General features: G+C 62.4%; 10 protein-coding genes across 10 annotated transcripts; 6 read left to right on the plus strand and 4 right to left on the minus strand.

Annotated features, from left to right (window-relative positions):
• Positions 1–131: 131 nt before the first annotated feature.
• OSTLU_19140 (predicted protein) lies at positions 132–1,958 on the minus strand (the record flags this gene model as incomplete). The annotated part of the gene is made up of 1 exon (XM_001422736.1): positions 132–1,958. The coding sequence occupies one exon, from the start codon at positions 1,956–1,958 to the stop codon at positions 132–134; it is 1,827 nt and encodes a 608-aa protein (XP_001422773.1).
• A 404-nt stretch (positions 1,959–2,362) lies between these two features.
• Positions 2,363–2,518, plus strand: OSTLU_29608 (predicted protein; the record flags this gene model as incomplete). The annotated part of the gene is made up of 1 exon (XM_001422580.1): positions 2,363–2,518. The coding sequence occupies one exon, from the start codon at positions 2,363–2,365 to the stop codon at positions 2,516–2,518; it is 156 nt and encodes a 51-aa protein (XP_001422617.1).
• A 16-nt stretch (positions 2,519–2,534) lies between these two features.
• Positions 2,535–3,875, minus strand: ARP3504 (predicted protein; the record flags this gene model as incomplete). The annotated part of the gene is made up of 1 exon (XM_001422737.1): positions 2,535–3,875. Exon 1 carries the CDS (start codon positions 3,756–3,758, stop codon positions 2,535–2,537), a length of 1,224 nt encoding a protein of 407 aa, XP_001422774.1. The 5' UTR covers positions 3,759–3,875.
• Positions 3,876–4,221: 346 nt separating this feature from the next.
• OSTLU_5359 (predicted protein) lies at positions 4,222–4,827 on the minus strand (the record flags this gene model as incomplete). The annotated part of the gene is made up of 1 exon (XM_001422738.1): positions 4,222–4,827. A coding segment is annotated over one exon (606 nt), but the record flags the coding sequence as incomplete, so codon positions are not given.
• A 718-nt stretch (positions 4,828–5,545) lies between these two features.
• On the plus strand, positions 5,546–6,307 carry OSTLU_13495 (predicted protein; the record flags this gene model as incomplete). Its single annotated transcript, XM_001422581.1, has 1 exon — positions 5,546–6,307. The coding sequence occupies one exon, from the start codon at positions 5,546–5,548 to the stop codon at positions 6,305–6,307; it is 762 nt and encodes a 253-aa protein (XP_001422618.1).
• Positions 6,308–6,610: 303 nt separating this feature from the next.
• OSTLU_19144 (predicted protein) lies at positions 6,611–7,492 on the plus strand (the record flags this gene model as incomplete). The annotated part of the gene is made up of 1 exon (XM_001422582.1): positions 6,611–7,492. The coding sequence occupies one exon, from the start codon at positions 6,611–6,613 to the stop codon at positions 7,490–7,492; it is 882 nt and encodes a 293-aa protein (XP_001422619.1).
• Positions 7,493–7,763: 271 nt separating this feature from the next.
• OSTLU_8844 (predicted protein) lies at positions 7,764–8,210 on the plus strand (the record flags this gene model as incomplete). Its single annotated transcript, XM_001422583.1, has 1 exon — positions 7,764–8,210. A coding segment is annotated over one exon (447 nt), but the record flags the coding sequence as incomplete, so codon positions are not given.
• Positions 8,211–8,610: 400 nt separating this feature from the next.
• Positions 8,611–9,441, plus strand: OSTLU_43811 (predicted protein; the record flags this gene model as incomplete). The annotated part of the gene is made up of 2 exons (XM_001422584.1): positions 8,611–8,795; positions 8,892–9,441. Coding segments are annotated over 2 exons (735 nt in total), but the record flags the coding sequence as incomplete, so codon positions are not given.
• Positions 9,442–11,415: 1,974 nt separating this feature from the next.
• On the plus strand, positions 11,416–11,985 carry OSTLU_7767 (predicted protein; the record flags this gene model as incomplete). The annotated part of the gene is made up of 1 exon (XM_001422585.1): positions 11,416–11,985. A coding segment is annotated over one exon (570 nt), but the record flags the coding sequence as incomplete, so codon positions are not given.
• A 105-nt stretch (positions 11,986–12,090) lies between these two features.
• OSTLU_29616 (predicted protein) lies at positions 12,091–13,204 on the minus strand (the record flags this gene model as incomplete). Its single annotated transcript, XM_001422739.1, has 1 exon — positions 12,091–13,204. The coding sequence occupies one exon, from the start codon at positions 13,202–13,204 to the stop codon at positions 12,119–12,121; it is 1,086 nt and encodes a 361-aa protein (XP_001422776.1). The 3' UTR covers positions 12,091–12,118.
• Positions 13,205–13,502: the final 298 nt, after the last annotated feature.

Consider the following 13,502-nt stretch of genomic DNA (forward strand, 5'->3'; position numbering starts at 1 on the left):
GAGATGTACGCATAAGTTTTTCTCCTTTCGCGCGTTCCGCTCGCTCGCGCGCGCGTTGCGAACACTGACGATTGTTTTCATCCTCTTTAGATTATTAGCTAGCATTAGCGTTACAGCGAGTTGATACATTGTTAAACAAATTTGCTCCCAAACAACAACGAGGCGTTTTCGAGCGTCGCTCTTCCATACGCGTCGAACGTCACATCTAATGCGACGCACCCGGCGTTGCAGAGCTTTTGATTGATTAATTTTTCGAAGACCTTACCCTTGTTGTGAGAGTTTTCGATTCTGGCCGCCTTTGGAGCGGCCGCCAACGTGGACGGCACAAAGGGAATATCGTCCGGGCCGACGGTACTTCGCTGCGGCACGGCGAACGGGTCGCTCGACGTCGTCGCGGGCGCCGGCGTGAATGGATCCTTCGACGCTTTAAACGCGTCGAACGGATCGGGCGATACACGAGTCGCACCAGAACCACTGATGCCAGCGCCGTCGTCAGCTTTCGGGATGATTTTTGCGACGAGCTGTTGAAGAAACAGCGAGTGTCCGACTACGATGACGGCGTCGTCCGCGTCGTGCAGTCGCATCGTTTCCAGAAAATCGTAAATGCGAGCCTCGACGTCTTGCGCGTTGTCTGAATCCGTCTCGCTCGTCCACCACTGACCGATGGCATCGTTTGGGTCGAACGCCATGCCAGCACCGAGGCGAGAGGCGGCTTGATCGTTGACGATTTCAGCCAACTTTTTCTTCGCGCGATCGAGAACTCCATCGCCTTGCTCGATGCCGACCGTGTCCAGACCTCCCACGCCTTTAATCTCTCGAATAGATTGTAAACACACCTGTCTCATCACACCTTGCACCGTTAACGGGTGGCTTTGAAGCATAAAGCACGCCGTCTGCACCGCGCGCGTCAGCGGTGAAACGTAGCACGTCGTGCAACGCCCGTACGATTCGCACAACTCTGAACCTTCGTTTTCCGCGACCATCAACGATGGCGATCGAGATTTTGGCGACGACGGCGAAGACGGCGGGCTCATCGTCGGCGGCGAAGTACTCGTCACGTTGGCGTGCACCAACACGCCCGCCTGCGCCTGCGAACACGCCACCGCGGCGCGCCCCCCGAGCGCCTGCGCCTGTTGCACCCCGAACAAGGTCAGCGGATGATCGAATCGCATCATGTTCGCGATGTTAATATCTCTCTGCGCCTCATTCCACTTGCTCTCGCCGTGACGAACGTAAAATATTCGTTTCGACGCGCGCGTCTCGGCCAAGTCTCGCGTCCTCAACGCGACGTGCACCGTCGCCGGCGACGTCGCGCGCTCCAATTTATCGTACATCGGCACCGCCACCTCCGCGCCCTCGTTCGCCAGCGCGTGCTGCACCGAAACCTGTCCTCGCGCGATCAACGTCGCTCTCTCCACTCCCCTCGCGCCGTCGCCCGCGTACAAATCGACGCACAGCGCGTCCCCGAACCGCGCCTCGCACCGCAAATCCCGCGTCGTGTTCCACACCGGCGCCCTCGTCCTCGTCGATCGGCTCATCGTCTGCGCTCTCCGTCCCCTGCACGCGCCGTCGCCGCCGATCACCCGCATCGCGACGAACACCCGATTCGCCGTCGTCCCTCGCGTCGTCCCTCGCGTCACCGTCGCCGCCGTCGTCCGCCGTCGCGTCGCGTCCTCCGCCGCGTCGTCCGCGTCCGCGTACCGCCCCGTCTCGCGCGTCGGCGTCGCCCGCTTCGTCCCTCGTCGCAGCGCGCGCTTCAGCAGCGCGCCCGGCGTCGTCGCGCGCCGTCCTTCGTCGTCGTCGTCTCGCGTCGTCGTCCCGTCGTCGTCGCTCGACGCGCTCGCGCGCGTCGTATTCGCGTCGTCGCCGTCCGCGATCGCCGTCCGCGACAGCGCGTCGTTCAGCGCGTGCGTGCGCTCGATGAACGATCGACGCAGGCCGTCCCAGGACGACTTCATCGTCGAATTGTGACGGTCTTCGCGTCGCAACGAGACGCGCGATGGCGTACGTCGTCGAGCGGTGCGCGCGGGCGACGTCACCTACGACGACGCCGTCGCGCGCGACGCCGTCGCGGCGCGCGATCGAGCGGTTCGTCGCGAGAGACGCGACCTCCGGCGTCGTCGTCGGCGCGTGCGCGTTTTGGACGCGCGACGACGGCGCGACGGGATTCGTGAGCGGACTCGAGGTCGACAGAGCGCACCGACGACGAGGCGTGGCGACGACGCTCGTCAGGGCGGTCGAGCGGGAGTGCGCGCGGCGGGGGGCGACGCGGTGCGCGCTGAGCGTGAACAAGGGGAATCGCGGCGCGACGAAGACGTACGAGAGGTTGGGGTACGTCAGGGACGAGGAAACGCGAGGCGCGATGGCGTGGGTGCGCGATCCGTTGGTGTTGGTGCAGCACAGGATGTCGAAACCGATCGGGATCGAAGGCGAACGCGGAGAAGAGCAGAGCGGCGCGGGGCGGAGCGGAGCGGAAGAGAGCGCGGCGGCGCGCGCGCGGACGGATGGATTAGATTAGATTACAACACGACGGTTCACATGCCGCATTTTTTCAACGCTCGTTCGATGCCTTGCTCCTCGTACTCTTGCTTGGAGATCCAGAACTCGTCCTTGCTTCGCATGATGTCCGCTAAGACGGCGCCGCCGACGAAGACCATGTGCTTGCGGTGCGCCGGCGCCTCGACTTTCATCTTGAACTTTTTCATCGCCTCTTTGTCGCCGTTCAAGACGTTTTTCAGGTAAAGGCGCTTGATGTCGCGCTCGAGTCGCGAGGGTAAGCCGGCGTACATGGAGTTCCCGCCGGACAAGACGATGTGTTGATACAGCGACCGTCGATTGTCGATTTCGTTTTCTTGGATGCACTTGAAGACGAGGTCGGAGATCCCGTCGCTTTCGACGTCGATGAGATCGGGCTGGAACAAACACTCGGGACCCATGAACCGTTCCGGGCCGAATTTGATGACTCGCCCGTCCGGCAGCGTGTACGACGCGTTCGTCGCCGTCGTCTCTCGCGCCAACTGCAAATCGCGCTTGTAGTCGTACGCGACGTAACACAACTCCTCCTTGATCAAACGCGCCGTTTCCACGTCCGACGTTCGATTCAGCGGGTACCCTCGACGCGTTAACAAATCAATCATTCGCGTCGTCACGTGCCTTCCCGCCACGTTCAATCGCTTGGTGAGATGTGGGAACGAATATCCATCCACCACCGGCACGACGTGCGTGACGCCGTCGCCCGAGTCCACGACGACTCCCGTCATCAATCCTTGCGCGTACAGCGTCAACACCGCCTGCACTTGGACGTACGCCCCTCGAAACCCATACGTCTCAAACATCGTCGACATCATGCGCTCGCGATTCGATTTCGGGTTCAACGGCGGATCCGTGAGCATCACCTTGCACTCGCGCGTATCGCATCCCAAACTCTCAAACGCCCTGTCCCACACCAATCCCATATCTTCCCAGTCTCGCACCACCCCGTTCGACACCGGGTACGAAATTTCTAAATTCGCGCGTTTTCGCGCCGCCTCGTCCCCGACGTACACGTCTTTCATCGCTTCATCGTCGAACGCGTCTTCCTCGTACCGCAGCGTCGGTCGTCCCACCATGCACGGGAACAGCGTTCGCGGTTCTTCATCCCCCGCGTACCCAGCCTTGACGAATCCCGTGCCCGTATCGCACACCACGACGTTCTCACGGTTCGTCAGTCCCACCGACGTCGCGAACCGCGCCGGGAGCGCGCCGCTCGCGTCCGTCATGTCGATGAATCGATGGCCGGTGCGATTCTTTGGATTCGGAATTGGAGTTCGTTCGCCGGCGCCGTCGCGTCGCGCGGGGCGCGCTTCGGGCCGTCACTCGCGCGGAGCGGCGCGATGACGCGCGTGGTCGCGAGCGTTCGCGCGAAGACGAGGCGTCGCGCGACGGACGACGCGCGGTCGAGTGCGGGGCGAGCGAGGCGAGCGAGGCGAGCGCGAACGACGAATCGGAGACTCGACGTGATTCATTAAAGAGTCGACTCGCGTGGTGCGAGTCATACCTTATGAATGATATGACGACTAATGGTGCACGGCAACGAAACGTCGAACGAGCGTCGTCGCGCGCTCGACGTAGGAGGGAGGAGAAATGAAAAGCCAATCAAATCAATCGCAACCTTTCGCCACGTTACGGTTCGCCTTCGGCGTTCTCGGATGGTTGCTCCGACGACGCCGAGTCCACGGATCCAATCATGCTGTTCAACGAGCTCACGTCGACCTCGTCCGAACCGAGGGCGGTGATTCGCAACTTGTTGTAGTCGTCGTCGGTGGCGCCAAACGTCTCCTTCAACTTGAGTTGCACCTCAGCCCCGTGCGCCTTGTCGATGAACTCGTCCAAGTCAGCGAGGTACATCAACTTGGCAAACTTCCCCGCACCGTCGATCTTGCGCTCCATGCCAGATTGCGTCAAACCCGCCAAGTTGGTCATGAGAGTGCCGTACTTTTTGAACATTCGCTCACCCGTCTCCAATAAGATTTCCTTCATCTCTTCGCTATCCAACCCGCACGCACCCTTGAGCGCCAACACATCCGCGACGAAGTCGAGCGTGAACGCCTCTTCCGTGAGCTTGTACCTGAGATACTTGCGGAAGATCTCCGCCGAGGAGTATCCCGTCTTCAACGCGAGACCTCGCACGACGCCCTTGTTCACGCTCGAGCGCTCGTTGGGGAAAAAGTTCTTCAACCGCTCCACGACCTCCACGTTCTTATTCACCGTCCTCTTCCGTCGCATTCGCCCGCTCGTCGCCTTTCGAAACACCTTATAGCACGAGTACGCGAACGTGCTCGCCAAGAAGAAGAACCCCAACGCGCCGAGGTTTCGCAACCCCGGATTCTCGCTCGCCGCGCGCACGCCCTCGGTCACCCTCCCCAGCACCGTGAGCTCCTCCACCTCCTCTTCCGCGATCTCTTCCTTCAATTCATCGATCGTCAGCCGCTCTCGCGCGCCCGGCGCGTCCCCGTCCGCGTCCGCGTCCCCGTCCCCGTCCCCGCGCGTCTCGTCCCGCGTCCCCGTCTCGCGTCGTCCCTCGCCCGCGTCCTCCGCGCGCGCGCCTGCGTCCGCATCGAGTCCCACTCGCGCGTCGTCGCGCGTCTCGCGCGTCTTCGTCGCGCGCGCCTTCGCCATCGCGACGACGCGCCGTCGCGCCGATCGCGTCGACCCTCGCCGCGCGTCTCGCGCGCGCGGCGTCGCGCCGACGCGTCGCGACGCCGTCGCGATCGGCCGAAGCATCGCGACGTCCGCGCCGATCGCTGTTCGCGAGATCGGTCGTCGCGTCGCGCGCGTCGCCGTGTGCGACGCGCGCGCGACGACCGATCGGGGATCGACGATTCGGAGAGCGACGTGCGGTCGGTCGCGTATGGGTAAACAGTGCGGGGTGTAATAACAGTGCGTCCCGATTCGCGATTCGCGCGCGCGACGCCCGCCGCGACACCGCGCCTCGCGTCGCGTCGCGCGCGGCCGAGACCGAGACCGAACCGCGAGACCTCGTAAACAGGGCGACGGACCCGCCGTCATGTCGTTCATGGACGCGCGCGAGCACGGGTCGAAGATCGGCGGCGGGGGCGTGGCGTCGGCGAGCCAGGGCGCGGTGGATCGGCGCGAGCGCCTGCGACGGTTGGCGCTGGAGACGATCGATCTGGCGAAAGATCCGTACTTCATGCGGAATCATCTCGGGTCGTACGAGTGCAAGCTGTGCCTGACGATGCACGCGAACGAGGGGAATTACCTGGCGCACACGCAGGGGAAGCGACACCAACAAAATTTGGCGAAACGCGCGGCGAGGGACGCGAAGGACGCGGACGCGAGCTTCGGGAAGTCGAAAACGGCGACGATACAGCCGAGGAAGACGATGAAGATCGGACGACCCGGGTACAGGGTGACGAAACAGTACGATAGAAGGACGCGACAGCGGAGCCTGTTGTTTCAGGTGGACTACCCCGAACGCGAGCTCGGAACCAAGCCGAGGTATCGGTTCATGTCGGCGTACGAACAGAAAGTCGAGGCGTGGGATAAGCGGTATCAGTACGTGCTGTTCGCGTGCGAACCGTACGAGACGATTGGGTTCAAAATTCCAAACGTGGACGTGGACAAGGCGGGACGGGATAAATTTTTCACGCACTGGGACGAGGACGTCAAGACGTACACGTGTCAGTTGACGTTTCGTCGCGTCGACGGCGACGGCGCGCCCCGCGGCGGTGGAATGCCGCGCGGTGGCATACCGCCGCCGCCGATGGTGGGCGGATTACCGCCGCCGCCGCCGCCGCCGGTTCGCTGAGACGCCCGCTCGAGGGCGATTTTAGAGTATAGTTTACGGATTGCAAGTAGAGAGTGTAGCGTCCGCGCGTCGCGCGCATCGAGGACAACGATCGTGTCGTCATCGCGAACCCACCGAAAACGCGCGCGCGTCGCCGACATCGCGTCGACCTCGAAACCGCGTCCGCTCGTCGAGGGGACCGAGCGCGGCGTCCCGTTCCACCCGCGGCGCGCGCTACCACCGCACACCGCCGCGCGTCGCGGGTCCTCGCGCACCGTCACCGTCGCGCATCTATCATCAGCAAATTCTGCGCGATCGAGCGCCATGCACGCGCGCGCGGCGATCGTTTCGGCGTCGGCGTCGATCGCGAGGGGAACTGAATCGTCCCATTCCGAACCATTCGTCCCGAGCGCGCGCGTCGTCGACGAGAACGCGCACGCGGAACTGAGATGCGCGGGAAAGACGTCTCGAGAAGAGCTTTCTCCATCGCAGCGCGCTCGGGCCTTAGCGGGGATAATGGACGCGGCGTCGGCGCTCGGGACGCGCGCGCCGCTGTCGCCGCTGGGCAACGGAACGACGCCGCTGCGCCGGGCGCGATCGCTCATGGCCGAGGCGGCGACGACTTCGGCGGCGAATGGACTGAAACAGATTAGGGCATCGCGCGCGAATCGCGCGTCGTCCGCGGGCGCGCGTGACGCGGAAGAGAACTTGGACGCGCTCGAGGACGAAGCGCCGCGACGCGCCGCGAGCGACGCTGCTAGCGTGGCGTCGGCGAGCGCCCTTGACGCGGCGAACGCGATCGCGAAATATGCCGATCGCGAGCGGCAGCTCGTGGCGTTCATGAAGGAGATGGCTTCGAGCGCTGACGCTCGATTGAACGACGCGCTCGACGCGTTGAGCGCGAGCGAGGCGCAGCGCGAGGAAGAGCTCGCGGCGATGGCGCTCGCCGCGGACGCCGAGCGCGAGGCGTTGGAGTTTTCCATACTTCTCGAAAATAAGGCGCGCGTGAAAGAGCGCGAGCGCGTGGTCGAGCTCGAGACTTTGCTCGCTCTGAAGCAGCGCGAGATTGACGCGCTCGCCGCCGAGCGCGGCGGCGCCCGGCCGAGCGCCGCCGCCGTTCGGTACGCCGCGAACGTGCGCGACGAAGTCAAAGCCATCTTACGAGCAGAGTTTAAGCGCGAGCTCGCGGACGAGCTCCTGAAGTAGGCGTGTATTACATTAAGCGTTAGCGAGCGGCGCCAGGCGCCTCGAAGAAACAAAGCCCCAACGAACCTCGGCACTTCGAGCCGCCGTCTCGATCGTTTCGACCGTGCGACGCGCGCGAGCGTACGCGCGCACGTCAAGCGAACGTCGAGCGCGGTGTGCGAACGACGTACGCGTCGATTTGCGCGCGTCGACGGCTGCACGAGACACTGAAACGCGTCGGACGATTTGATTTGCATTTGCAAACTCTTTTTGATTGGACTCTGCGAACGCGATGAGCACGCCCGCGAGAAAGCGCCTGATGCGTGACTTCAAACGCTTACAAACCGACCCGCCGGCTGGAATCAGCGGAACGCCGAGCGAATCGAACATCATGGCGTGGCACGCGGTGATCTTCGGGCCCGAGGGAACGCCGTGGGAAGGCGGAACGTTTAAATTAACGATCGCGTTCAGCGAGGAGTACCCGAACAAGGCACCCGTGGTGAAGTTTGTGACTAAAATGTTCCACCCGAACGTGTACAACGACGGATCGATCTGTTTGGACATTTTACAAAATCAGTGGAGTCCGATTTACGACGTCGGGGCTATTTTGACGAGCATACAGTCGCTGTTGTGCGACCCGAATCCGAATTCCCCGGCGAATTCCGAGGCCGCGGCGCTGTATAACGAAAACCGACGCGCGTATAACAAGAGGGTGAGCGCGTGCGTGGAGGATTCTTGGTTGGAGATCGGCGCGAGCGGAGCGACGGCGTCTTGACGAATCAAAACGAGGAAACGCACAATAGCATTTCGACGAGCGCAGCTCGTGACGCGAGTTCACGCGCGCGCTCGTCGATTCGAACGATTTTTATCATCCAAAAGCGCGAACTTTGTCGCGCATTAGCAGCATTTGTACAATCCATTGAACGATTTTCATTCAAACGCGTCTTCGACAGCTCGTCGCGGCTTGCGTCAGAATGCGACGCATCGTCGCGCGGCGCGCCCTCGTCGACTTTCGCGCGCGCCCGTCGCTCGCGCGAATCCGCGCGCGAGCGAGCGAGGCGTCATCGCGGCGAGTCACAGACGCACAGACGTCCAAAGTCGTCAAAACATCTTCGACTCGAAGCTTTGCGACTCACGCGATGGCGTCGGAGGCCGAGCTCGTGACGCGCGTGGACGCGAACGAGGCGCGAACGACGGACGAAGACGCGCGTGCGTCGCTATTGCGTTGGTACGACGCGAATAAGCGCTCGCTACCGTGGCGAAGACGAGGGAAACAACGCAAATGGATTAAGATTGAGGCGCTCGCGGAGGACGCGGCGACGCCGTCGCGAGACGTCGCCGCGGCGGCGACGCTGTGGCGCGAGCGCGCATTCGAGAGCGACGGTGAGGACGGAGAAGCGAGCGTGCTCGCACGGATGAGCGATGATCAGTACGCGTACGGTATACTGGTGTCGGAAATTATGAGTCAACAGACGCAAATCGAACGTGTCGCCGAGTACTGGCGGCGATGGACCGCGCGATGGCCCACGGCGGAAGCGCTCGCGGAGGCTACGATCGAGGAAGTGAACGAGGAGTGGGCTGGGTTGGGATACTATCGCCGCGCGAAGTTTTTGTTGAACGGCGCGATTTATGTGCGGGATGCGCTGAAAGGGAAGTACCCGCGAGACGTCGAGGGATTGTCGAAGATTCCGGGCGTCGGCCCGTACACGGCGAGCGCGGTGGCGAGCATCGCGTTCGGCGCGAAGACGGCGGCGGTGGACGGGAACGTGTATCGCGTTATCACTCGGGCGAAGATGATCAAGGGTGATCCACTCAAAGGCGACGCCGCGAAAGAGATTCGACGCGTCGCGGATGCATTCGTGGACGCCGAGCGCCCTGGCGACTTCAACCAAGCGATGATGGAGCTCGGCGCGATGGTTTGCGCTCCGCAGAATCCCAAGTGCGATTCGTGCCCGATATCGATGTGGTGCGGCGGGTTCGCGAAACAACGTGAAACGAGCGGGGTGTTTAAGGTAACCGCATTTCCAGAGACGGCGAAGAAGGCGGAAAAGCGTCAAGAGCAGCGCGCGTTCGTCGTCTTGAGGCGTACGGCGCCGGCGGACGCCGACGCCAAGCCTGAATACGAGTATTTACTCTCCAAACGCCCCGAAGGTGGTTTATTAGGCGGGCTTTGGGAGTTCCCCAACGCCCTGATCGCGATAGAATCTGACGACGCCTTCGCGCTGCGGCCAAAGTCTGACGTTCGAGACGCCCAAGACGCCCTGTGCGAAGAACTCGGCGCGTCCTCGCGCCGAAACGTCGACGCCGTCGCGGGCAAAGCCGTGCACGTCTTTTCGCACATTCGCCAAGTCATGCACTACCAGCTCGTCGATTGCGTTCCACTCGATGCGACTGGAGCGAACGGCGACGACGTCGTCTCGCGAAACGTGCCCGAGCGCGAACTCAAATGGTTCCCCGCGCGCGCGTTCGAAGAATCCGGCGTCTTCTCCTCTGGCGTCGTCAAGGTGTACGCCAAGTGCGCCGTGACTTCGGTCGCGCGCGCCAAGCCCAACGCCTCGGGCGCGCAGAAACGTCTTCGCGATGCGGGTGCGTCGCGCGAGATCGACGCTTCGCAAACTTCCATCAAAGCCTTCTTCGGGTCCGCCGCGCCGGCTTCGCCAGCCCCTGGCACTCGCGGGGGGACGTAAGGTGCCGGGACGAATTGAGTGGAATTCTTCACACACTGACGCGCACCGGCGCTTTCGACGCGCTTTCGACGCCGAAAACGCCGACGTCAGTGAATACAAAGCACACGCACCCGTTCAAATCGTCCGCGCGTCGCACGTCGACGACGCGCGACGGTAAGACGCGTTCCAAGCGCGCTCTTCGGGACATCTGTGTGCGAAGGCATTCGAGCGAAAATGAGCGCGCGGCGCACGCGCCGTGGACGCGCGAACGGGAAAGACGAAGAAGATGACGTCGATGAAGATGATACGAGGTGCGGCGCGACGAATGACGCGATGATGACGCGGCGTTGGGTGATACGAGGGCGATGGCGATTGAGCGGGACGAGCGCGCGAGCGGGACAACCGACGCGAGACGAAAGATGACTGACGGATGCGCGTGAACGACGTCCACGCCACGGTTTTAGGTCACCGACGACGAGCGATGAACGACAGCAGTCGTCTGGGTTGATGGGAAGCGCGATGAAGTTGTTTAAATCGTTGAGTAGGAAGGAGCGAGGGGCGAAGCGCGAGCGACTTGAGGAGTCGGCTGAGGACAACGCAAAGCGTGTGAAGTCCTCGGAGGATGCAAGCGCGAGCGCGAGTCCGTCGGGGGAGGCGCACACACCTCCAGGATCCGTGTTTCGACCGCCCGCGAGCGATGCATCGTTCATCACGAGCTCGATCAGGAAGTCCACGGCTAGACGCACGGGCTCCGGCGGCGCGGCGGCGGAGCCAGTGGCGCCGACGAATTTAAGCACACGTTTCGGTGGTGACGGCGACGATGGTCCCACATCGTTGGGTGTGGACGTCCTAGGGTCACCGAAAGTGAAAATCACGCGCTCGGGATCGCGAAAGCTGTTAGACACGATTTTTTCGCCAATGTTTTCATTTTTTAGCAGCGGAGGGACGAGAAAGCAAGGACGTCGGCCGAAGACGAGAAGGTCCGCCAAGCGCGAAGTCGCGGGACAAAGCGAGCACGCGGATGCGGAAGAAGCGATTCTAGATATGAAAATGAGTAAGATACACAACGCACTCATTCATAGCGAGGACTTGGATGGCAAAGACGTCGAGTTGTTGGGCGGCGAGCGGATGTCAGCGAGGGAATACTTGGGGCGTTTTGGGATGACGAGCGAAGAGGCTGCGCACGCGCCGTACGAGGATTATGACGAAGAGTATGATCCGTGGGCATTCATTTACAATTTGAGGTACTCGTCGCCTTCTGCGGCAGCGCGCGGCCCGAAAGGACCGGTGCTCCCGGCGCGAGACGAGCACGACACTCGGAACACACTCGTGCTCGACTTGGATGAAACGCTGGTGCATTCTAATTTGGAGAACACGGTTGAGAGATGCGACTTTAGTTTTCCAGTCGTCTTCAACGGCGACATGCATCGGGTGAATGTCAGAAAGCGGCCGCACTTGTCGACGTTCATGGAATTGGTGTCAAAGCAGTACGAAATAGTCGTCTTTACGGCGTCGCAGCAAATATACGCCGACAAGTTGCTCGATATTCTCGACCCTTCGCAAAAGTGGATCAAGCACAGGATCTTCCGCGATTCGTGCGTGCAAATCGATGGGAATTTCATGAAAGACTTACGCGTGCTCGGCCGGGATCTATCGAGAACGATTATCATCGACAACTCGCCGCAAGCGTTTGGATTACAAGTCGAAAACGGGATCCCGATCGAGTCGTGGTACGACGACGATGCGGATAATCATTTGCTTTCACTTCTTCCCATACTCAACGAACTCGCCGCCGATACGGACGTGCGCGTGACGCTGGACCGCATGTTCAATCTCCGCGAGAGAGTGCGACGCGGCGGTCTGCGTTCCGACGCGTGGAGGCAGGCGATGGGTATAGAAATCGGCGCGCCGCTTCCCCCGGGATGATGAATGAGTGGGATGATAACCGTCGCGTAATATTAGAGATTTGTAGGATTAACGTCTAAAGCTTCGCAAGCAACAATTCACCCATCTTCACGCAGCCGACGAGCGTCTTGCCTTCCTGCATGATGTCGCCCGTGCGATAGCCATCATCCAAAACATCGTTCACCGCCTTTTCGAGCGCAGACGCGATGCCTTCTTCGCCGAATTGGTATCGCATCATCATCGCCGCGCTCAAAACTTGCGCCAACGGGTTGGCCTTGTCTTGACCGGCGATATCCGGGGCGCTCCCGTGCACCGGCTCGTACAAGCCCGGACCCTCCAAGCCGATGGCCGCGGACGGCAACATACCGATCGACCCCGTCAACATGGACGCCGCGTCGGAAAGAATGTCACCGAAGATGTTACCGGTGACGATGGTGTCGAACTGCGTCGGGTTACGGATGAGTTGCATCGCGGCGTTGTCGACGTACATGTGCGAGAGCTCGACGTCGCTAAACTGCTTGTGGGTCTCGATGACGCGCTCCTTCCAAAGTTGGCTCACCTCGAGCACGTTCGCCTTTTCGACGGAACACAATCGACCCTTGCGCTTGCGAGCGATTTCAAACGCCACCTTGGCGATGCGATCGACCTCCGGTTCAGAGTACACCATCGTGTTGAACCCGATGCGTTCGCCCGCGTCGTTCACGCCGAACCCCTTCGGTTTGCCGAAATAAATCCCACCCGTGAGTTCGCGCACCACCATGATGTCCGTCCCCTCCACGACGTCTCTTCTCAGCGTCGACGCCTCGATGAGCTGCGGCAGCACGTTCGCCGGTCGCAAGTTCGCGAACACCCCCAGACCCGCCCGCAATCCGAGCAACCCTTGCTCCGGTCGCTCCGCGCTCGGCAGGTTATCCCACTTGTACCCCCCGATCGCGGCCAGCAGCACGGCGTCGCTCGCCTTGCACATCTCCAGCGTCTCCTCCGGCAGCGGCGTTCCGTGCGCGTCGATCGCGCTCCCGCCCACGAGTCCCTCCTCGAACGCGAACGCGACGTCCGCCCTCGCGCCCGCCGCCTCGAGCGCGCTCCGCGCCACGCGCATGATCTCCGGCCCGATCCCGTCTCCCGGCAGGATCGTCACGTTGTACCGCTTCGACGCGTGCATCGCGACGCATCGCGCGCGTCCGCGTCGCGTCGCGTCGCCCGCGCGTCCCGCGCGTCGTCCGTCGCGCGTCGTCGGCGACGCGCGCGAGGGTTTCGTCGCGACGCGCGTCGTCGCCATCGTCGTCGTCGTCCGTCTCGCGTCCGTCGCGGGCGTCGGTCGCGTTCGGAGCGCGTTCACGCGCGCGTTCGCGGTCGTCGCGGAGACGCGTCGCGGTCTCGCGTCGCGCGCGTCGCGCGGGGCCGTCGATCCGCGCGCGCGCCCGGCGTCGCTGACTCCCGGGTGTTTAGGGTTGAGGACA

Source organism: Ostreococcus lucimarinus, chromosome 20, assembly GCF_000092065.1.
Source record: "Ostreococcus lucimarinus CCE9901 chromosome 20, complete sequence".
NCBI classification, from domain to species: domain Eukaryota; kingdom Viridiplantae; phylum Chlorophyta; class Mamiellophyceae; order Mamiellales; family Bathycoccaceae; genus Ostreococcus; species Ostreococcus sp. 'lucimarinus'.